Genomic DNA, 24,865 nt, shown 5'->3' with positions numbered 1-24,865 from the left:
GTACTAATAGTAACACGTTAAATCTAGTGCTCTCTGAATTTTTATTTAGAACCTCATAATAGTGTAAGTAGCTAAAGTGCATTAAATATTATCTTGTGTATAAAAAATTACTCTATAATTCGAGATATTAATCAAGACCTTCTATCATTGAATAATTAATATATCTGCATTTCTTACATTGTGAAAATTGTTGTGAGTGATATGAGGTTAAGTTTTACCATTTCTCAGCGCATCGCCTACGCACATTGCTGTCCATAGTCAACAGTTGATGTTGATATTCTGTGTAAACTATAATTTCATGCTATACATTACTGTATTAGTGACTAAATAGTGTGAGTGTCACATATTAATTTCTCACCAGTGTAGCTGTCAAATCAGCCTTGCACTAAATTGTAAACAAATTACAAGTCATCATTATGTCAACAGTTACATAAACAAGCAAAACTTTCCTACTGAAGTGAGTGTTTCGTTTTAAACTGTCAAATTGTTATGTCAGTACTTTAAATGTAAGAACAGTGTAAGAACTCTATTTACCTGTGATACATGCGGAAAATCATTTCACCCAAGTTGTTTGCGTGATTTCATCAAAAACAAACTACCATCAGATTGTTATTGTAGAGATAAGTTTGGATACTTATTGAAACGGCTTGACTCATATTCACAGATAAAAAACAATCGTTTTGGCTCTCTTAAATCTGTGAATTCAAATAACTCTTCAACTTCAAGCTTTAAATCAGCAAAGTCATCAGAAAATTCTCTAGCGTTAGTCTCAAAAACAAATCAAAAGCCAAGTGCATCCTCTCCTACTTCACCAGCATTTTTACTATCACCTGCTAGTGACTCAGTATTTGATTCTCCAACTTTATCTACACTTACAATGTCTGAATCAGCAAAACAAACAATACCAAATCCTGAAGCAATAAATAGCGAGTCGCAAAATGAATTACCGGATGGTTGGTTTAATAAATCAACAGATGAAAAATTAACACTTTTGATGAAAACCTTGTCTACTCATTCTCAGTCGCTTTCTGAAATACCTAATATTACAAAGAAATTCAATGAATTATCTACAAAGTTTGATAATATAAATAAGCGTCTTGATGATTTGCATGGTAAACAATCTGAGACAAAAGACCAAGTAGACAAATTAACCTCGGATTTAACTAAAAATTCAAAAACAATAAAAGAATTGAAATCCAAAGTTGAAAAGCTTGAAGATGAAACTATAGCAAATTCGCAAGCTTTATCTGGAAAAATTGCGGCAATAACGTCGCAGACATTGATGACTTCCTCGACCGTCGTTCAACAAACATCAGAACTAATCATCTCCGGCGTTCCAGAACCAGTGGCAACGGAATTATCACCTTCAGACATTGCTGATAAAGTTTTCGAAGTGCTAAACATTACTAATTTGAAACAAGATATATTAAGTATGCGTAAAATAGATAAGAAATCAAATTCTACTAGTAGTAACAGAAATGCTAACGTAAATAATGATAGAAATAAACCTATCTCGCATTCTTATGTACTTAAACTTAAGTCACCTCAAATCCGTGATTTTATCATAGAATCCAGACGTAAATTAAAAATCTTACCTATCAAAAAAGTCTTTTCAACTATTGTCGGTGATTCTTATAGAGGTAACATTTTTCTTAATGAATTTCTACATCCTGAAACTTATAAATTATTACTGATTGTAAAAAACAAAGCAAATGATTTAAAATATAAGTATGTATGGGTGCGAGATGGTTTTGTTTTTGTAAAAAAAGATGATTCTTCTGAAAAAATCAAAATTCGCTCTGAAGCAGATCTAAACAATCTTGATTAACGTTTTATTGATTTAACTGAGCCTCAAATTCAAAAATTGCTGTCTTTAAAGTTGTTGAGTTTAAATATAAATAATCTAAATAGTCACATAGCAGAATTTTTAAGTTTAGTTGCTGAAATTCAACCTCACATTATTACATTGACTGAAACTTGGCTTAAAGATATTTATGATAACTCTGTATTTAACCTTAAAGACTTTATTATTTTTAGAAGAGATCGGAATTTAAGTCACCCAGACACTGGACGACTCATGAAAGGTGGGGGGGTTGCTTGTCTGGTTCATAACTCCTTGAAGGCAAAAGTTCTTTACGTTTCCATTTCTGACCATCTAAATCAACCTGAATATCTCATACTCGATATTATCTCGCCGCCTGGTGTCCATCTACTACTATCTGTCATTTATCAAAGACCAGCAGGAAATCTCTTACATGAATTTTTTGATATTTTTAACAAATACGCAATCCAGTTTAAGAACTTTATTATTACAGGGGATTTAAACTGTGATTTGCTTAGTTCTTCTTACGTTTCAAACCACCTAAAAACTTATATATAAGAACAATCACTTCATTGTGTTCCATATGGAGCGACACATCATGTCAATAACAATGACACTTGGTTAGATGTAATTCTTATGGATAATAAATGTAAACAGGGAGCATATTTTAAATCAATTCAGCCATTTATAAATGGTCATGATTATTTATTCTGTGAATATTTACTTGATTTACCGAAGCGTTGTGAAAAACAAATAAAATTTCGTTCCTTCTCTGATAAAAATAGTAATGATCTAGCTAACTCATTCATGTGCTCTCTAAACATTGGTGTGGATTCGTTAGAAAATGATGACCCAAATCAACTACTTAATATTTTTACAAATAATGTTTTAGCATCACTAGACGAATTTGCACCCTTGAGAATACGCAAAGTCACTAAATCCCCAAACCCGTGGTTAACTAAAGAGTTAAAAAATAAATGTAAGGAACGAAACGCATTATATAAGCGTGCAAAGAGATTAAGTGATACAAATTTGTTAATACTTTTTAAAGCTAAGAGAAAAGAGTTAAAATGTGAGCTAAATCATGCCCGGGAAAACTACCTTAAAAATTCTCTCATAAATTTACCATGTGGTACTAATGTGTGGAGCAAGCTCAAACATCTTGGTCTTGTAAAAAATACATCATCCACTCCCTTGAATCATTTTGATCCGGTGGAACTAAATGAATATTTTGCAAATATCGTTCGAAAGCATCCATCCGGTGATCTTGAATTCCTGAATGCATTACCTGTCTTATACTCCAGTAATGTACAAACCACGTTTAATTGGTCAAAAATAGACATCGTTGATGTTACAAAAGCACTACACATTACCGTAAAAAAATTAAAAGGTCAAAGTCCCGATGGTATAGACCTTAGATGGTTAAAAATTTTTTCCCCCAAATATCTTTATTTCTCACCGCTCTTTTTAATCAATCTTTAGAAACAGGTGTCTTTCCATCGGCTTGGAAAAGAATATTTATCATCCCTTTAAATAAAATTACACCACCACGCTCATTATCAGATACTCGCCCAATAGCAAACACGTCCCACTTAAGTAAAGTGTTTGAGAGAATTATTGCAAATCAGCTAGTAAATTATCTTGAGGATAATGAGTATTTAGATAAATTTCAATCAGGCTTCCGTAAGCATCATGGCACACAATCTGCTTTATTAAAACTTATAAATGATATTAGTAGTAGTATGAATACTGGCAAACTAACACTATTAGTTCTCTTTGATTTAACAAAAGCATTTGATTATGTAAACCCGAGAGTAATATTGAGCACTTTGATAGAACTTGGATTTGAACTTGGATGATGGTTTACCAATTGAATTCTTAGAAACTACGTCTGGTATACCTCAAGGCTCAGTCTTAGGATCCATTCTGTTTCTGTTGGTCATGAATTCAGTTGCAAAACGGCTCATATATTCAAGACACGGACTATTTGCAGATGACAAGTACATTTATCTACACTTTCATTATTATCAGTTGTACGATGCAATCAGACAAATAACTACTGATGCTCAAGCTGTTGCTGATTGGGCTAAAGACAATGGTCTAGAAATCAATGTAACAAAGACAAAAGCTATGCTCTTAGGCTCGAGTGGGAAATTAAAAAATATTCAACTTAACTTTTTACCACCTATTGTTGTTAATGGTATAGCGATTCCCTTTACAGAGTCGGCCAAGTGTCTGGGACTTCACATTACAAATACACTGTCTTGGAATCTTCATACGTCAAAAACAATCAGTAAAATAAATTCAGCATTATATAGTCTTAAATTAAGAAAGAGCATTTACACGACCGATATCAAAAGATTATTAGTGTCAGCTACCATCTTACCTCTTGTCGATTATTGTTCTATAGTGTTAACAAACTCAAATTTTGAAAATGACAAAAAATTACAACGCTCCCTAAATTCATCTATCCGATTTATTTATAATTTAAAACGTGACGAACACATAACACCTTATAGGCGTGAACTAGGTTGGCTTAGCATCAAGAGTCGTCGTATCTATTTCTTAGGCTGTTATTTTTATAAATTATTACTTGTTGGTAAACCCAGGTATCTGCGTGAATTGTTCATTGAAGATACGGATATAAGAAGATCAGAAAGATTAGCAATAAAGAAAAACAACATTAATTTTAAAATGCCAAATTTTTGTACAACTTATTATGAGACTTCTTTTGTTGTTACTGCAATTCGTCTCTGGGAAGAACTGCCAAATGAAATAATAAATGCAACTAGTCTTGAAGCATTTAAGAATAGGTTATTTGACTACTTGTTTAAATTAGATATCTAAATTATTGTACACTAATATTAAGTAAATCATTATAAAATATAATGATAGTTATTCATCATTTAAGATTTAAGATTATTAGAAAATTGTATGAAATAATTAAAAAATATAAATTGTTAACAACAAATTAGGGTATTGTAATTTTAATTTTGTGAGTAAGCTCAGACGTTGTTTTAAGTTATTTTTTTTTTTTTTTTTATTTTAACCCCGCTTTTCAGACTTCTGTCTCGATGGGGGTCCGGCCGAGACCGGAAGGGGACTCCAGGCTGATCGGTACATTAAGTTTGGCAGAATAAGTTTGGCGGTATTACATACTTTTTCAGCCTGGAGAGTAATGCGGTGATGGGCCGACTTTGGGGAAACTGCACGCATTTGCCTGTGCCCCACCGGTAGCACAGGGCTTGGGGAAACCATCGAAAAACCCAAACCTGTACAGCCCGGCGTAAGTTACGAGCACCGATGTTCACTGAAAATTAAATTTCAGCTCACACCGGGATTCGAACCCACGCCTCACCAGTCCCAAGCAAGCATGACAAGCATTATACCGCTTAGCCATGGGACTGGCGTTGTCTTAAGTTATCATCTCAGTTAAATCATAATATAAAATTACAAATAAAGAATTAAAACTTAATAAATCAATACTGAAATAATAATAATACTTAAGTACTAAAATAAGTAATTAAACTAATAATGTATATTTTTATTGTACTGTATATTATTAAATATGTAATTTTGTATTTGCCATTCGGCCATTATAGCCTTGGCATCAAAATGAATAACTAACTAAATAACTAACTAATAAAAGTATATTATAAGTTTCAGAAATATAATCATAACGGAAATAATTTTTTTCAATTTTTTTCTCAAAATTTTTAAGAACAGGTAGCCATTAAGGGATGAACCCGCATGGAAAAATATATATGCAAAAAATATATGCAAATATATATTTTCACATATATGTTTTTTGCGCTAAATATATGTTCACATATATGCGTAGATATATGTTCACATATATGCGTGCATATAAATGCAATATATATGTCTAGAGATACACAGAAAATAATTTAACTTGAATCAAGAAAATAATTTTGAAGAATTTAACTTTCTTGATTTGAGTAAAAAAATTCTCAAACTTAGAATTTTTTTATTCAGTGTATGACATATATGTCTACATATATGTAAGCATGTATCTCTGCATATATGTCAGCATCTATGTGAAAAATATATGTTAACATATTTTTTTTTTGCGTAAATATATGCGGCATATATATTATATAGGCGACATATATTTTTGACATATATATTTCTCCATGCGGGAAAAGAATTGCTTCCGGTTAAGTTATGCACTTCAATTTTTTTTTCCAGCTCCATTGACGTCTAATGAGATAATATAATAAGTTTTAGAGATATAATCATACCGGAAATAATTTTTTTCTTAAAATTTTTAAGAAAAGGTAGCCATTAAGGGATGAAAAGAATTGCCTCCGGTGAACTTATACATTTCAATTTTTTTGCAGGTCCTTTGACGTCTAATGAAAGTATATTATAAGTTTCAGAGATATAATCACACCGGCAATAATTTTTTTCAATTTATTTCTTAAAATCTTTAAGAACGGGTAGACATTAAGGAATGAAAAGAATTGCCTCCGGTGAAGTTATACACTTCAATTTTTTTTTGCAGGTCCATTGTCATCTAATAAAAATTTATAAATGAGTTTCAGAAATATAATCATACCGAAAATAATTTTTGCCATTTATTTCTTAAAATTTTTAAGAACGGGTAGCCATTAAGGGATGAAAAGAATTGCTTCCGGTTAAGTTATACACTTCAATTTTTTTTCCAGCTCCTTTGATGTCTAATGAAAGTATATTATAAGTTTCAGAGATATAATCATACGGGAAATAATTTTTTTCAATTTTTGTCTCAAAATTTTTAAGAACAGGTAGCCATTAAGGGATGAAAAGAATTGCTTCCGGTTAAGTTATACACTTCAATTTTTTTTTCCAGCTCCATTGACGTCTAATGAAATAATATAATAAGTTTCAGAGATATAATCATATCGGAAATAATTTATTTCTCAAAATTTTTAAGAACAGGTAGCCATTAAGGGATGAAAAGAATTGCTTCCGGTGAAATTATACACTTCAATTTTTTTTTCTAGCTCCTTTGACGTCTAATGAAAGTATATTATAAGTTTCAGAAATATAATCACACCGGAAATAATTTTTCTCAAAATTTTTATGAACAGGTAGCCATTAAGGGATGAAAAGAATTGCTTCCGGTGAAGTTATACACTCTAATTTTTTTTGCAGGTCCTTTGACATCTAATAAAAATTTATAAATGAGTTTCAGAAATATAATCATACCGGAAATAATTTTTGCCATTTTTTTCTTAAAATTTTTAAGAACGGGTAGCCATTAAGGGATGAAAAGAATTGCTTCCGGTTAAGTTATACACTTCAATTTTTTTTTCCAGCTCCATTGACGTCTAATGAAATAATATAATAAGTTTCAGAGATATAATCATATCGGAAATAATTTATTTCTCAAAATTTTTAAGAACAGGTAGCCATTAAGGGATGAAAAGAATTGCTTCCGGTGAAATTATACACTTCAATTTTTTTTTCTAGCTCCTTTGACGTCTAATGAAAGTATATTATAAGTTTCAGAAATATAATCATAACGGAAATAATTTTTTTCAATTTTTTTCTCAAAATTTTTAAGAACAGGTAGCCATTAAGGGATGAAAAGAATTGCTTCCGGTGAAGTTATGCACTTCAATTTTTTTTTCCAGCTCCATTGACGTCTAATAAAATAATATAGTAAGTTTCAAAGATATAATCATACCGGAAATAATTTTTTTCTCAAAATTTTTAAGAACGGGTAGCCATTAAGGGATGAAAAGAATTGCCTCCGGTGAAGTTATACACTTCAATTTTTTTGCAGGGCCTTTGACGTTAAATAAAAGTATATAATGAGTTTCAGAGATATAATCCAACCGGAAATAATTTCTTATAATTTTTTTCTTAAAATTTTTAAGATCGGGTAGCCATTAAGGGATGAAAAGAATTGCTTCCGGTGAAGTTATACACTTCAATTTTTTTTTGCAGGTCCACTGACGTCTAATGAAATAATATAATAAGTTTCAGAGATATAATCATATCGGAAATAATTTATTTCTCAAAATTTTTAAGAACAGGTAGCCATTAAGGGATGAAAAGAATTGCTTCCGGTGAAATTATACACTTCAATTTTTTTTTCCAGCTCCTTTGACGTCTAATGAAAGCATATTATAAGTTTCAGAGATATAATCATACTGGAAATAATTTTTTCAATTTTTTTCTCAAAATTTTTAAGAACAGGTAGCCATTAAAGGATGAAAAGAATTGCTTCCGGTGAAGTTATACACTTCAATTTTTTTTTCCAGCTCTTTTGACGTCTAATGAAAGTATGATATAAGTTTCAGAGATATAATCAAACCGGAAATAATTTTTTTGTCAAAATTTTTTAAGAACGGGTAGCCATTAAGGGATGAAAAGAATTGCTTCCGGTGAAGTTATACACTTCAATTTTTTTTCCAGCTCTTTTGACGTCTAATGAAAGTATATTATGGGTTTCAGAGATATAATCCCACCGGAAATAATTTTTTTCTCAAAATTTTTAAGAACAGGTAGCCATTAAGGGATGATAAGAATTGCTTCCGGTGAAGTTATATACTTCAATTTTATTTGGTGATTTTTCTGACCTCAATTGAAAGTATATAATGAGTTTCAGAAATATAATCATAACGGAAATATTTTTTTTTTAATTTTTCTAAGGGGGAACCAATGGGGGGTGAGTGGGGATGCTTTCGGTAAAGTTATACACTTTAAATTTTTTTGGTGGTTTTTCTTACTTCAAATAAAAGTAATTAATGAGTTTCATAATTATAATCTGACCGGAAATAATTTTTCCAAATTTTTCATAATGACTAGGCAATAAGGGGTGAGAGGGTGGCTTCCGGTGGAGTTATTTACTTCATAAATGTATAGCAGTCCTTTAGAAGCATTTCTAAAGATTCTTTTAGAATTTTCAATATTTTTTTTTTTTTCTTAATTTTTTTGTTGTATACAACGTTTTGAACTTCAGGTACATAAATGATCAGTAATTTTGGAGCCCTTACAATGTCAACTATATGACGTAATTTCAAATAAATCTTTCAAACTTCATGGGATTCCCGTACTGAAAAAAAATATATGCCGCATATACGGGGGCAAAAAAAAAGTATGTGGCGTTTATATTTTATATGTGCGACGTATATGTATTTTTGTCAGCATATATGCGCATATATATTTTTTCAGTGTGGGATTCAGGTATCAAGTCACCTAGCGTTAATCCAGAAAAACGGATAAAATATGTCATTTCAGACGCTGACATTTTAATATGTTTTTCACTTTGATATAAAAAGGTCGGTTTATTTTCAATTGATTTCAAAATTTGTAAAACCGATATTTTTGGTATATTCAATCAATTTTATCGAAAACCTCCACCGAAAAAATCGATAAACGTTAGTGATTATTTTTTTCCGCGAATCAAGTCAAGTTCAGTTTAGTTCGTTGAGTGATTTTCGTGTATCAGTTATGTTCTTTTTAAGTTACAACTTCGATATGGGTTAATCCACTCTGAAGGATTCTAAAAAATCATTTTTCGAAACCGCTTATTCATTATTTGAAGTATTTAAGGGCCCCATCTCCCACATACTCAATCATTTTACAACGAATTCCTCATCACATAGGGAATGGGCTTAAACGCCTAACTTTTAGTTTTTCTAAGGGACTGGTATGCGTCCTTCTGAACGTCACACAGCCTTATTTTCGAGCATCTAAACCAGAACGATCCTTTAAATCCCGAAAAAAATCGAGTTAATTCATAAATTAACATATTTTTATAGAAGAAAAAAATAACCGAAATTTTGTGTCATCCTCAAATAGAATTAAATGAATCAATAACAATGTAAATTTCGCATAAATAACATATTTTAAATGATATATAAAAAAAGTACTAACGTACTGAACTTACCTTTCGAATGGCTCGAATAGCAGTCTTGTGCTGTTTTGTCAAATGGACACACCTTCGTGGCTCATCGTCTTCATCTATAGATCCGATTTCGTAATAATTCACAATCTATGATATCTAGGATAAACATAATGGTACTTACCATCTGAATTTTTCTTCGACAACGCTGTTTCAGTTACTGAGTCCTCGGAATAACTTGGATTTAGGTTTTTTCCGGCTTCATTCCCATCGTTGCACAAAATCCCATGATTATGATTTAATCCTATCAACATTAACGGACCTACATCACGACAGGTAATATATTTATTCAATTTATCAATGCAAATCTAAATTTTTATCGACGTGCAGAGATAAAAAGAATTTTAATGTGCTAATACTTCAATCAGATAATTTATTGAAATCTAAAATTAATAGTACGAGAGCTAGCAACGTCGGGAAAACAAGCATTTCAGGTAGGCCAGTTTTTAGATATGCTCTCTCTCACTCCCCCGGACGTCATACGGGCTATCTGGCTGGCGGTAGTGGTTGCGTTCATCAGTGCGCATCCTACCTGTACAGGTAAAATATCGATTTTTCAAATCATTTTAAGAAGTTTTTTTTTTTTTTTATTATTTTTATTGAATTTTTCGCAACATGAATCTATTATTGCCAGATATTTTTATCGTTGTTTAAATTGTGCCAGACGCTAATTTTGAATTAAAAAAAAAATTTTTTTCAAAATATTTCAGTATGGCTGAAATTTTTATATGATGTTATTTAAGTATCTAAAAACCTAAAATTAATTTGCCAAACAATAATTCGATTGTTAAACCTTCAGCCAGACCGATCTAAAAGTGAAAAGTGATGTGGTACCATTTTGCTTGGTCTAGGAATAGTTGTCGAATAAATTACAGAGAAAGAATTAAAAACTATTGAATTAATTGTGGATTAACATAGCATTAAAATAATTATTTATTTTTGTACAAAATTAAGGTAATAATCAATCTCAAGGATGAAAGTAAACAAAAATTATATTTTTTAATCCATAATTGTGTCACAAAAAACGGAAGCATCTTGATAATTATCATCATCATCATCTTCATCACTGCTGTCATTTTCATTGTCATCGTCGTCTTTTGGATTATCATCGTCTTGTAATAAGCTATTATCTGTAAAAGAATGAAAAATTTTATAATCTTTCGGCAAAGAAATTTATTAGTATTTTATTTTCAATTTTTACCTTTAATGATAATGTCGGCAACTAATGATGGTAACTGCTCTCCAACAAACCAGATAAAATCATATTTATCGTCATTTATGGTCCAGCCAGAAGCTTGAGGTGATAGAGATGTTGGGTGTTGTAAATGAGCATTTCTCCAAAACTTTGTTACGTAACGAATTCGTAGTAAATGCTGATACAATTCAGCTTTGCATGGTGGTAGGCTTGATGGATCAAAATTACGAAATTTTTTTTCAAAATTATCATCTGATTTTTTAGACCAATAAGTGTTTGAAAACAGATGAAACCGAACTTCATTGACGTTCCAAGAATCACGAGCTCCGTAAATGTGACAAATAAACTTTTCTAAGATCTTAAATGTCTCATCCAGCAATTCTTCATCATCTGTTATAATATTTTGACAGGCTAATTGATACTCTTCTGATTGCTCTAACAGTTTAAAAGGTCGAAGTTTACCTTTCCGGAAAAAAGCTGGTGTGTAGTCGCATCCCGTGAGTGCATGAAAGCACGGTAGAGCTTTCGATAAAGAATTCCCTAGAATTTCGTGCACTTGATTGACGCTTATAAATCGCTCATGATTCCCCACGCCCAAATTTATCCAGATTTTTAGTGATGCATTCAAATGATCCATGTTACCAAGAAGTATTATTAAAATATCTGTGTCTGAGCAGCGTATCACAACTTCACCATCGACATTTATTTGGCAAATGTGATATATTATTCGAGAATCGGCTTCTTCGTGTTCTTCGCAAGACAGTGAATCTTCAACAGTTTTAATAACTTTATTACTTTCAACCCGGTATGAATAGCACTTGTTGAAGTTCACATAAATTATTTTATCTCTAATGATAGGAGCCATTTCATCACCAGCCCAATGGTCAATAAAAAAATTAACAAGGGCTTCTTTAAAATATATATTTTTAAGTTCAGCTATAAAATTATGTGGACGAATTTGATTGGGCCCGATTGTAACTTGGCTGATTATTTCATCCCGACGTGAACGCTCAAAATCTTTGATTGACGGTGTAAAATATTGATCGAAGACAATATCGACACGATTGGATTTAAATCGTAGTATCATACTCAGAAATTTTTTAGATAAAGCATCGAAGGTTACAGGTACTTCTTTCATTAAGTGTAACATGAAGAAACCATCTAAAATAGCTGAATTAAAAGATGAAGGTGGCTTATCGACGTTACCACCGATTTTCTTCTCAATCAATTTAAGCAATTGAGATTTGTCAGTTTTACAAATACTGCCATCTGCGTGGCACATTGATGTTGGCACTGGTGTCAGTGGAAATGTTAAAACTTTTTCAATATCAACTTTATGAGTTAACGATATTCCTAACATTCTCCCAAATAAATCGCGTTGCATTCTCAGCTCGATAACTTTATTTCCGAGAGTTAATTTTTTTTTTTTTTGGAGCCTCAGCGAAGTTAAGTATTTTATTTTTTTTTATCGGTTTGTCAAATCTATTTTCATCTATAGCACATTCAGTAATGAACTGTTTCCTTAACTCATCACCATTTTCTTCGACGTTCAGTAGGAACTCAGCTATATGTTGAGAGGCCGGCTTTCCAGTAGCTATATTGTAAATATTATCTTTGTTTAGATCTGGATCAAACGGATTACAGTTTTTTTCAAAAATATCGATAAAATCAGCAAGTTGTTTTTCAAAAATTTTAATCCGATTAGGTTGTAAGTCTGCGGTAACGTCTTGCAAGTGTCTTAATCCACAAACATCGAGAACATGGGAAATCAAAGCAGCCCTAATACTATGGCTTTTTGTCCAGCGTTGACGTGCAGCTATCGAATTTGTAAAATGTGCAATACCGCTGAGACGTTTAGCTGCATCTGCATTTATAGTCTGTTCCAACGTAAGATCTATTGGTATTCTCGAAAAAGGTTTATCAGTTCTTTTAATTCCAAAACATCCAGATTTGAAGTCCTCTTTAAGTCCTGGATGTGTTTCGTCAACGTTCTTCAGATTCTCATAATATTTAACACACCATCGAGCGTAGTTTGGCTGATTAAACATAAAAAATAAATTTGTGATTTTTGGAATTACATGCTTAAACGTTTCAAAATCACCCATGCGTATACTCCTTGATAAAATGATGTAATAATTTACTAGTTGTATGTAGATCATGTAGAACTGAGCAGTTTTACCATGATCACCTTGTCTTGTTTTATCTACGAATTTTTGATACGAAGAGAGCAGCCGAAACAATACTTGATTTGGTAATAATTCAGCAGTCGTAGTTGAATGGGAAATTTCACGATTTTGATATTGTAAAAGATCATCAATGATTTGTTCTTTTAAAAAATTGTGTTCGACTTGTTTTGTTTTCAAGTATTGGTCAAAATGTAATATTTGCAAACCTACAGCCATCAACGGATGCAGACGTTTACAACGATTAAAATGTTTGCCTTCAATGATTCCGTTCACGGAGCCTGATGCTATGATCTTACTTTCAACCATCATATGTGATAATCCACACTCATTGATAAATACTCCAATCGCTTTAAAAAATGCCATCATCAAATGAAATGAGCCAAGATGTATGAAGAGATTATCAAATTTTGGGGTTTCTGTTGCCTGAATTTTGAGAGCTATTTTAGCAATGGCCAAATCATATGTTACTTGGACGTATTTTTGGTCACATTCCACACCAACTTGTTGAGCCTGTGTCATTGTCAACTTCACTACTGATGTCTCTGTTGGTGACAAATTGATTGGAGTAAGGTAAGATACTTTTTGTTTTGGAGTATTATCCTTTATAATTCTACAATTAAATCCCGTCCACATTGGAGTGTTTGGCACGTGGAAAAAGAGTGAAGTCATATGTAATAAATCAATAGTTTGTACTAAAGGCAAGGTACTCGGAATAGATTGCTCTATGTTCTCAATAGGTGTTAATCGTTCTAACATTTGCAATCGGGCAGAAATTGGAACAAGTTCAGGAACAATGGCTTCAAAGGTTCGTCTTCTTTTTGCTGGTGGTGGTAACATGTCGGACTGATCACTTCTACAATCGATATCATTTTCATTAGAAGCATCATTATCAATATTTTGATATATTATACCAACGGTGTCATGCAAAGTTTCCTTTCCATTAAGAGTATCAACATACCTATCAAAGTTATCGAAGGCTACACCTGTGCATAACGATGATTTCCGAATAATATCAGGTGGACTAATTTCAGAGCGATGTACAGATGAATAAGTAGCTTCAGTTTCCAGCTCCTCCAGTGTAGTATAGTTGCAGCAATGTCCAAAACGATTAAGAATGTTAATGATTCTTCTACTACTTGTAAGACTTTTAACAGTCATACCAAGAGTTATTTGTTTTGATGGTTTAATAGTACCATTAGTCACACAAAAAATAGTATCAGAGGCGATTGAGTTGCTCAATCGATCACAGTTTACACCATTTCTGCGACGAATATCTTTGCCTCCAATCAATACTTTAAAAAATCGATCTAATTTTTCAGGAATGGTACATTCACCATTGATTAAATCATTTGGCTTGATTTGTCATTAAATTTACATCTGACTGAGACTGAAGCTTTAATTCATTATTGTATGTATCACAAAGAGAAGATAACAACAAACAATTTTTATTGTTGATAACTTCTTCCTCTATTAATGATACAATTTGGTTGAAAATGCACTGGTGGATACTCCGATTGTCATGCCAGGGAGTTTGTGGATTATCAGCAATAACTTTATTATAATCATTTAAATATCCCAATTCACACGAATGATGATAAAAAATAATTTCACTTTTTGACTGTAAATTTTCTATTTTGTCTAACAACTCTTGATTACTTAATTTTGTCATCCACTCTGCTATTTTTTTATAAATATTTGCATCATTTGAGGAGTGTAAAGTTTGTTGTTTACCTTTTGATTGCTTGCGATCTTTTCCACAAAAAAAACAAACTCGTTTAACACCTGAATTTGTTTCTATATTTACCACACTTTCAGGCTCAATAATTGCATTAGAAGTGTCAATTTCTTGGATAACAACTTCTGTTTGTGAATTCTGAGACGTATTATCTGGCAGGATTTTGCTAACATCTACTGCCGTATTTGATAACGAAGTTGAACTAGATGTGCTGGGAAGATCTACTGTTGACGAGAAATTAATTTCAGATAAATTACGATATTTTGTCATTAGAGCTGTAAAACTGCTGTAACAATTACTGTGATATCCATCAGTGTCATTAACTTGCTCCGGTAACTGTACACTATTATATTTCAGTTTAAAATTTACACGTATTTGTAGAACTTCTTTACACTTTTTTAATTTATCTTCAACAAAAGTTATTATTTTTCCATTTCTGTCTTTACAAAAAACACATTTTAATTTTTCGCTAGCCATTGTAACACAATTTTGTTAAAAACATTAAAAATAACAGCAACGAATACACCAATGTGACTAAACTGACGCCATCTTGATTACAAACAGCTGCTGTCGTCTATCTCGCTTGCGCAACTAACACGTGATTGTCTGTACTCTTCCAACATGCCCAATCACTTTTCACTTTTAGATCGGTCTGGCTGAAGGTTTAACAATCGAATTATTGTTTGGCAAATTAATTTTAGGTTTTTAGATACTTAAATAACATCATATAAAAATTTCAGCCATACTGAAATATTTTGAAAAAAATTTTTTTTTTAATTCAAAATTAGCGTCTGGCACAATTTAAACAACGATAAAAATATCTGGCAATAATAGATTCATGTTGCGAAAAATTCAATAAAAATAATAAAAAAAAAAAAAAACTTCTTAAAATGATTTGAAAAATCGATATTTTACCTGTACAGGTAGGATGCGCACTGATGAACGCAACCACTACCGCCAGCCAGATAGCCCGTATGACGTCCGGGGGAGTGAGAGAGATAGCATATCTAAAAACTGGCCTACCTGAAATTCTCTCTCGAAAACGTTGCTAGCTCTTAGACTATAATATGTAGATTTAAATGGACTCACCTAAGTTTTCAGTAGAAACGATGAGATCAGTAAATGTGCGTGAAGCGGTACCACGTTGATAATTATGATGAGCTAGCTTATGAGTACCTGGGCTATGAAGTGATGTACTTTTGTGACGACGGATCGTTGGCAATCGACTGACAAATGACGCATTGTGTTTGAAACTGGAAGATAAGCGGCTATAAAACATAATAAACATGGTATTATTATTTTTTTTTCATAAATTTTGTCATAAAAAACTTCGATTTAATTTAGTAGATTGTATTATTTACTTTTTTTAATGATACATGAAAAATTGAGACATTATTTCCGCAATTAAATCAAGATTTTATTGTACATGTATGAGAAATTTAACTAAATATTAATTGACTGTGCGTAAAATTTAAGCTCTAAAAATTTAACTGGTTTATTTTCTTATTATAATTTACTAGTATGCCAAGTTATTGTTTTCACTCAAGTTTTCGAAAATCGAGTTTTCATCGGATCTCCACGTTTTGAAGTCCTAGGAAGCAGTTTTAACTACTTTTACGAGGATGTCTCGTCATATGTATGTAAGCGCACGCGCGCGCGCGCGTGTGTGTGTGTGTGTGTGTGTGTGTGTGTGTGTGTGCGTAAACTCTTTATAACTCTTGAACGGCTCAATCGATTTGAACTTGATTGGTATCATTCGATATCATTCGAGAAATTTCCAATGAATTTTACTATGGGCGCATAGTAATACTGAACTATAAGAAAACTGGTACAAATTTTTAAGTTCCCATAGTAAACGGTATGCGCAGACTACACAATCAGTCCAGTGTTACTATGCGCCCATAGTAAAATTCATTGGAAATTTCTCACCGTGTAGACTTTTTTGAAGGTTTAAATCAATTCAGTGCGATAGATTTTGAGAAATTCCAAAAAACCAAAAAAAAATTTTTAGAAATCTTGATTTCTCAAAATAACTTTCGAGCTGCTTTACCGATCAATTCCATAACCTAATCAGCTTTTAAACTCAAGCAATGATGTCGAGCGCCGCAAACCACATCAAAATCGGGTAATGCGTTGAAGAGAAATCGGAGACGAAAAATTTCTTCTTGAATCGTTTTCAGTGTAGAAGGAAAACTACGAGTGCTTAAAAAACTGCATCGAACGCTGCTGATCTTGTCAAGATCGGTCGATTCGTTTGATTTTATTTTATAAATAAAATACAAGATGATTGGTCTCTTGTTGGCAGAATATATTCAAGTAACAGTTTTTTATATTTTGTTATCGCAAATTTCTTATATTTTTGCAATCGCAAATTAACGGTTACTAAGCTAATTCACTTAAAGCATATGAAAATGTCGTGATTTGTTAAAAAATTGTGGTTGTTATCGTAAATTGTAACGACAAAGCATGCTTTGTATCAGATATATATTTCAGATAAAAGCTTTACTTATTTTTCATAGCTTTGACTGCAATCTGTTACTGATATTGTTAAATAGTTTTTATGGTGAAATATAGTTTATTTGTGTCATAAAAAGTAGTCATCCGCAATCCAAATTGCTGAAAAAGTTTAGAATCGATTTCTCATGCCTGTTCGTTTATACTTTTTTATTTTTTTTTTTTGGTTGACGCATGAAATTTAATACCTTTGAAGGTATAATAAAAATACATCAAATGGTTTTAGATTATTGATACAAGGTTGTTGCTGAATCGTTGGATTCATTATTTGATCATAAGCGAGTTGAAACTATGAGAGTACAATTTTTGAAATAAAGTTTGCACTGTTTTATTTCTGTATGAAATCTAACCTTTCGCTTAATCTGGTTGTATGAAACACGTGATATATGCTATGTCCTATAGTATATTCGATTTTAATTAATTTTGGTTAATTTCATCATCTGTATAAGTGTATTTATAGGCATTAAATATGATTTACTTCTGGAAAAAGATTATCGTAAAGTGTGGTTATAATACAACCTCGTTTGTGGACGAAAATTATCCATACCAATACGCAAATCTAGTTATACTGGCATTCAGGCACCGTTTATCGATAGCCAAGGTAAAATTTTTTTTTTCATTGATACTCATCGTGTGATCAAAAAAAAACATCACGAAAAAACTAAAATAGGAAAATGTTACCGGATGAAATGAATACAAAGGTTCGTTTGCTTATCAATTCAATTTTAATACTTTCAAGCGATCACTATACGACCATTTGTTGCTGAAATACTGATTGTCGGATGGAAAACGACACTTTTTACTTTAATCATTGATATTTCAAAAAATACTGATTATATTAAATTTCGAGAAGTGCTTTTAAAAACTTGTCTGAATAAATCGTCTGCACGGAAAAAAATTAACTGCTGCTGCAACAGGAAGCAGTCATGTTGCAGCAACAGGATTACTACTGTTATTGCGACTTAATAGTAAAATATAGTTAGGTCATTCCATGTCAAATTGACCTACAGTTGAAATTGACCCCTTTTGATTTGGATAAATTTTGATCAGAAATTTTCTTTTATCATATAACGAACTTCTGCCAGACGAAAAAAAATTAAAAAATTTTATTCAAAAGATATGCAAATTCAAAATTTCGCTATTTTTTCAGTTTTTTAATTTTGTTTTTGGAATATCTCGAACGTTATTATAGATACGGGAATGGCCTTTCGTTTGTTTGAAAGGGGACACTTGGGGCTATTAAAAAAAAATATTTTGGAAAAAAATTTTGAAAAATGCCAAATTTGTCAAATTTTAAATTTTTGAAAATCGTCAAAAATCTCGATTGACATTAAAATTTTGGCTCAATTTTTAACTTCCCGCTAGGAAAATTGAAAATTTTTAAAAATCGGGAAGTTATTGCTTTACCCCGTTTTGCGAGAATCGAGTTTTCATCAGATCTCGACGTTTTAAGGTCACAGGAAGCTTCCCTGACTATTCTCGCGATGGTGTCCGTGCGGCCGTATGTATGTGTGAGTGTGTGTGTGTGTGTGTGTGTGTGTGTATGTGTGTGTGTGTGTTTTTTTTTTTGTTTTAAGGGGGGGGGGGAAATCCTTTTTACGGATTCTAGGCATAGTTGTTTGGCCTGGATATGTGGCGACTCGACGCAGTGTCATACTAAAACTCGACGCTAGCGTTCCTACCCACTAAACCCTAAACCCCTTTTCCTCTTTCCCCTAATTCCTCATGGAAACCGCCGTTAGGCATTACTTCGTGAGGGGAGGATCTAGCTACTGCTCTTTCTTCTTGTAGCTAAGGTGTTATTTTACCTCTCTTCTAGTTGTTGTCATTTGCTCTTCTTCTTTCGATGGAACGCAAGTCTATAAGGACTTCTGTTGCAAATGTGCTGATGGCGTTCCAGGAGGCTCTTGATGACAACATTGCTTCTACTATTGTCTCTGGTTGGATTTTCTTCTTTAGGATCATCTCCAGCTCATCTCGCTATGGGTAAAATCGTGGGCACTCAAAGAAAACGTGCTCCGCGTCTTCATTGATTCCTGGGCAGGACGGGCACTCCGGTGAATCATCATGCTTGAAGCGGTAAAGATACGTCCGAAAACATCCATGTCCTGACAACAACTGCGTCAGATAGTAATTGACCTCGCCATGACTTCGGTTTAGCCAAACGTCGATCTTCGGTATGAGACGGTGTGTCCATCTCCCTGTTGTCGCGGCATCCCACTGAAATTGCCATCGTACGATGCTTTTCTGTCGCTCTTCTATTTTCAGTTCTTCAGCACTTAGTGTGGTTGACGTCTTCCGATGGTAGAGGTTACGTCTTTCTTTTTTTTCTTTTTTTTTTTTTTTTTTTCTTTTTTTTTTTTTTTTTTGTAAAGAGGTACGAAAAAAGATCTTCAAAAGACACCGGTATCGTTAACTCTGCCGCCCATCTTCCGGCAGATATCGATAGTCGGTAGTGTGGAGATTTTTACCCACTAAAAAAAACATTCCTCTTCCCCTCTCCCCTAGATGGTACGGGGAGGACTGGATTGGAACAGCGTTAGCATTACTTCAATCCAGTCGTGCTGCGTCTCACGACGCCTACTCCTGGCTACTGGTCCCTTTCTGCGATTTTGTCTTTCAGGAGGTGCTGTGCATAAACTGCAACAGCTGACCAGTTTTTCTCTTGTTTGATCATATAGGTCACCAGGCTTGAGGGGGAGAGCCTGGTGCCTATGATTTCTTCGGTGCTTCTTCTGTAGTCCTTCCATCGAGCACATTCGAAGAATGTGTGTTCGGCGTCGTCGATTTTATCCAGGCAGTATTTGCACGTTGGTGTGCTGTGCAAACCCATCTTGAAAAGATAGGCATTGAACTGCCCATGTCCCGTCAATAACTGGGTCAGGAAGGAGTCCGTATCCCCGTGCTTCCGAGAGAGCCAGACGTTGATGTTTGGGATCAGGCGCGCCGTCCATCTGCCCGTCTCTCCTGTTGTCCATCGGTCCTGCCACTCTTGCTGCTTTTCCGCCTTTATCCTTGTTCTTGCGTCCTTCATGTTATCATCACTGTCTTTAGCGGCATAGAGTTTTGCTCTTTCGAACGCTAATAGGTCGATGGGCGCGGCTTCTGCAATGACCAATACAGCCGCTTCGGAAACTGTGCGGTAGGCGCAGGCAACCCTGAGAGCGCCTCGCCGCTGTACTGCTGCGATCTTTCGCCGGTAGGTCTTCTGCTTTAATATGTCTGCCCATATCTCCGCTCCATAAAGCAGTACCGAGTGGACTGCTTCTAGAAGAACTCTTCTCTTTTTTGTTCTTGGTCCCATGGTGTTGGTCATAATTCGTGCTAGGCTAGACACAGTCTTGCTGGCTTTCTTGCATGCACTGTCGAGGTGTTCACGGAAAGATAGTTTCTCATCTATCATTACCCCTAGATACCGCAGGGCCCTTGTTGACATCAGCGTTGTTCCTCCTATGTCCATAGCGAATGGTTTTGGAAACCATTTTTGACGGGTCAAAACGACCATCTCGGTTTTCTGTTTGGCGAGTTTCAGGTGATGCTTATCGAGCCAAGTTTCGACGGTGTCGATGGTTTCCCGAACTAGCAGTTCGGCCTCTTCCACGCTCCGCCACTATCGTAGCTGCAACGTCGTCTGCAAAGCCTGTTAGCTCTACTTGCTCTGGCAACGGGATTTCAAGAAGCTCGTCGTAGTCTGCGTTCCATAGATCAGGCCCCATTATTGAGCCTTGCGGCACGCCAGCCGTTATGGCGTATTCTTGTGGGCCTTCAGTAGTTTCCACTATTAGCTTTCTATCGTCAAGGTAGTTGTCGACTAGTGCCAGATTTTCTGGCTCCGCGTCAAACTTGTGCTCCAGAGCGTCTAAAATGTCTCCCCAATTTGCGCTGTTAAATGCGTTTTTGACATCTAGCGTGAGGAGAAGACATACTTTACGAGCTTTGAGGCTACCAGTCCATGCTTCTCTCGCTGTCTTTATGACTTTCTTGATCGCTCCGACTGTCGAACGTCCTTTCCGGAAGCCGTGTTGGTTTGCGGCAAAACCTCCAGCACGGTCTATGTCGTTGCGAAGTCTCCCTTGTATGAGCTTCTCGAGCAGTTTTCCAGCAATGTCCAGCATACAGAGTGGTCTAAACGACGAAGGTGTTATGGGGGTTCCCTTACCTTTGTCTAAGAGAACCAATCTCTGCCGTTTCCAGACCACGGGAAACGTGCCAGTTGCCAAGCATGCGTTGTAGGTGTTCAGGAGTATGTCTGGGTATTCCAGGGCTACAGTTTTGATCACCGATGCCAGGATGCCATCAGGTCCAGGTGCCTTTCCTGTTTTGAGTGACTTGGCCGCGTCTTGTAATTCCTTAGTTGTGAAGGGTGTTACTTCGCTGTTCTTAGTGTAGTGTTTCTTCTCCCGCGGTGGGTGTTTGGGGAAAAGCTCCGTTACAATGCTCTCCATCAAGGCAGGAGATTTCGGCGCCTCTGGTGAAGCCTTTCCAAGTCGTTTGGCGACAATTTGGTAGGCTTTACCCCAGAGGTCATTGTCGAGATCGTTGTAGATCTCTTTCCACAGTTTCGCTTTACTTGCTTTAATGGCTCGGTTTAGCGTCTTTTTGGCCTGCTTGTACTCTTTTGAATACAAGTCCTGGCTTGGGGAGCGTTTCGTAGCTCTCGTTGCTCGGCGACGTAGCTGATGGCATATTTTGCGAAGTTCTGCTATGTCCGCTGACCACCAGTACGCCGGCCTGTGGAAGCTCTGGTTTTTCAGCCGCGGCATAGAGGCGTCACATGCGGCAGTAATTTCTTTCATCGTGTTTAGCACTGCCTTTTCCGTCTCGCTGCAGGTATCCGGTGTCGGGTTGTTCTGGAGGATAGACCAGCTTCGTGCGAGTGAAGCTTGCAATGCCTCTGGATCAAGCCTTTTGGCATTCCACTTCCGCTTAGAAACGTCGCGTTGTGAAACCGGAGCAAATGCCAATCCAACGCTGAATGTCACAAACTGGTGATCACTGCCACTGTATTCTTCGGATACTGTCCAGTCTTCAATCATGTTGGCAGTCCTTGGAGTCGCCAATGAGATGTTGAGGATGGATTCTTGGTACCCTGGTCTTCTAAAGGTCGTGGTGCTCCCGGTGTTCAGCACTATGAGGTCGAGTCTAGCCACGACGTCAGCGACCTCGTTTCCTCTGGTGTCGGAGAAAGCAGCGCCCCACTCAGCCGATTTAGCGTTGAAGTCTCCGGCTACGATAACTTCGCCGTCGAACTTAGTGACCGCATCTTCTATATTTGCGAGTTTCTGTCGGAACACACTAATCCCTTCGTTAGGTGAGAGATAGACGCTCATGAAGTAGGTTGTGGGGGTTTGAATCCAGACAAAACCTGCTCCACCTCCGCTGTTGTTGACGGTAACGTTCTTTGTGTTCACAATCCAAATTGCTGCCGTGCCCATTTCGTCTGCGAACCATGTTTTACCTACGATGTTTAGATATTGCTCGCAGATAAAGCAGACGTCAATTTTATCTTCGAAAACACGCTGGCGCAGCAGGTTTTGCGCCAAGGCGCACCTATTCAGGTTGCCTTGTAGTATGCGTGTCATTTCTGACCTTTCATGGCTTCTGCAAGTGCTTTGCGGAATGCCTTACACGCTCCAGTGCCAGAAATATGGCATAGACTATCCTGGGCATCTTTGTCCGAAGCACAAAGGAAGCATTTTAACTTCTCCGTGCAGTTTACGGCCTTGTGGTTCTCTCCGCCACATTTGTAGCAGCACCTGCTTCTGTCTGGTCCCGCACACTGACGTGTTTGGTGTCCATAACCAAGACATTTAAAACAACGTGTTACTTTTACTACTGGGCGTATACGACAGTTCACCAAACCGATCCGTATACGGGCCTTGTCAAGGGCCTTAATCGCACTGGGCTCGTCTAGTTCGCAGAAGGCTGCCCGATTACCTCGTGGTGTGGGCTTTGTCAAATTTACCCGTTTGACCTCCAGGTTGTCAGTGAATTCACGTTTGAGTGCTTCACGGACTTCGCTCTCGGTAGAGATTTCATCTAAGTCGAGGATCTCGATCGTTGTTGTTGGTGTTAGCGTCTTGACTGTGCCGATGTTTGCAGTGGCTGCCCTTACTGCATCGGTGAATGCCTTGCTGTCTTCGGTCTTTCGAGCCATTTCAAGGAGAACGCCTCCGTGTTTCGTCTTTTTAATAGACCTCATGTCTACGCCCGTCTCGACAGGGCTTACCTTGGCTTTGATTTCCTTCAGGAGATCGGCGTATGTTCGCCCTTCAGCTGGTTGGACTAGGACAGCTTTAGTTCTTGTCTTCTTCCTCCTTGGTTTCTTGGAGCCACCGCTGTTTGGCTGGTCTTGGGCTGTAGCAGTTTGAGTCACTGGCTCCTGTTCTTTCTTTTTCTTGTTTTGCCGAGTCACTTTGGTCCAGGTATCATCCCGGGCTGTCTTTTTCTGTGCTGGCTTGTCAATATCTGAGGAAGGGCTGGGCGTGGACAGCGGCCTCTTCTTGTTGCCATCTCCTTGCTGTGGTAATTTCTTAGGAGTGGTCAGAGGTGGCTGTGATTTTTTGTTCAGACTCGGAGATGTTTGAGTCGTTGACGCCGACTTCGTTGGTGATTTGTTGGCCAGCCTATATGCCGTACTAATAGACGAAACCAATTTTCTGATCTCATGGTGGAGATTCTTTTTGTCTTTTATGAAGTCGGCTAACTCATCAATCTTGTTGCCGAGCCTCTCCATTGGTGACTGTTGGCCGGTGACAGTCGGTAGAGAGTTCATTCTTCCTTGGTGGGTTTGATTAGTGGCAGGAGCAAATACGTCTTTCTTTAACTAGAACTCTAAGAGGCAGAGTTCCGGAAATGACACACACTGCTTCCTCTGATATTTTTCGAAAGGCGCTTGCAACTCGTAGGGCACTCATACGATATATTGGTCCAGCTTTTCTCCATGAATCTTGTACCTCTAGTGCGTCAGCCCAAATGGATATTCCGTAGGTGAGCACCGATGTGACTACTGATGACAATAGTAGCCTCCTGCTCTGCTTTGGGCCTCCGACGTTCGGCATCAATCGTGCGAGACTAGCTCTCACTACTGACGCTTTCGTACAGACGTGTTCCACTTGCTGCTTGAAGTCGAGTCGGGCATCAAGCATCACTCCCAGATATCGTATATGAGGTAGTGATGTGATTTCTCGGTCACCGACATTTATCTTAATTGTTTCAACTTCTTTTCGGCTGGTAATAAGCACTGCTTCGGTCTTCTGCTTGGCCAGTTGTAGGTTCACTGTATCCATCCACTGGTTGATCTTCTCAAAAGTGATGTCAAACAGATGTTGAATCTCGTCGAGGTGTTTGGCGACGATCACTGCGGCAACATCATCCGCATACGCTACCAGTTTGACACATCTTGGAAGCTTCAGTCTCAGGAGCCCGTCATACATGATATTCCACAGAAGTGGACCAAGAACAGAGCCCTGTGGCACACCACCGGTTATATCAT

The 24,865-nt window shown here is 35.9% G+C and overlaps 2 protein-coding genes across 3 annotated transcripts in view; both read right to left on the bottom strand.

The window, feature by feature from the left end:
- Positions 1–24,865, bottom strand: part of LOC123272578 (potassium voltage-gated channel subfamily KQT member 4-like) — a gene marked incomplete in the record, with an annotated part of 125,672 nt that overhangs the window by 26,670 nt on the left and 74,137 nt on the right. Inside the window, 3 exon segments of the mRNA XM_044739470.1 lie at positions 9,726–9,799; positions 9,865–10,002; positions 15,946–16,124. Coding sequence (XP_044595405.1) covers positions 9,726–9,799; positions 9,865–10,002; positions 15,946–16,124 — 391 coding nt within the window.
- LOC123272581 lies at positions 10,061–14,286 on the bottom strand. 2 transcript variants are annotated; one of them, XM_044739479.1, is made up of 2 exons: positions 10,942–12,338; positions 10,061–10,870 (listed from the first exon to the last, which is right to left on the bottom strand). In XM_044739479.1, exons 1-2 carry the CDS (start codon positions 12,317–12,319, stop codon positions 10,740–10,742), a joined length of 1,509 nt encoding a protein of 502 aa, XP_044595414.1. In that variant the 5' UTR covers positions 12,320–12,338; the 3' UTR covers positions 10,061–10,739. The 2 variants fall into 2 exon arrangements, 1 of the variants encoding a protein (XP_044595414.1); XR_006511103.1 differs by having other exon boundaries at positions 10,725–10,870; positions 10,942–14,286.

The sequence above is a fragment of the Cotesia glomerata genome, linkage group LG10, assembly GCF_020080835.1.
Source record: "Cotesia glomerata isolate CgM1 linkage group LG10, MPM_Cglom_v2.3, whole genome shotgun sequence".
Lineage (NCBI taxonomy): Eukaryota > Metazoa > Arthropoda > Insecta > Hymenoptera > Braconidae > Cotesia > Cotesia glomerata.
Note: the sequence above shows the minus strand (reverse complement) of the source record. Positions and strands in the feature narration are given on the sequence as shown.

Excerpts from the sequence above, each read along its gene's own strand:
- LOC123272581 (XM_044739479.1), bottom strand. The coding sequence starts at position 12,319 with ATGCAACGCGATTTATTTGGGAGAATGTTAGGAATATCGTTAACTCAT. Across the intron at positions 10,871-10,941 it reads TGCCGACATTATCATTAAAG|ATAATAGCTTATTACAAGAC; the intron begins GTAAAAATTGAA and ends ATTCTTTTACAG.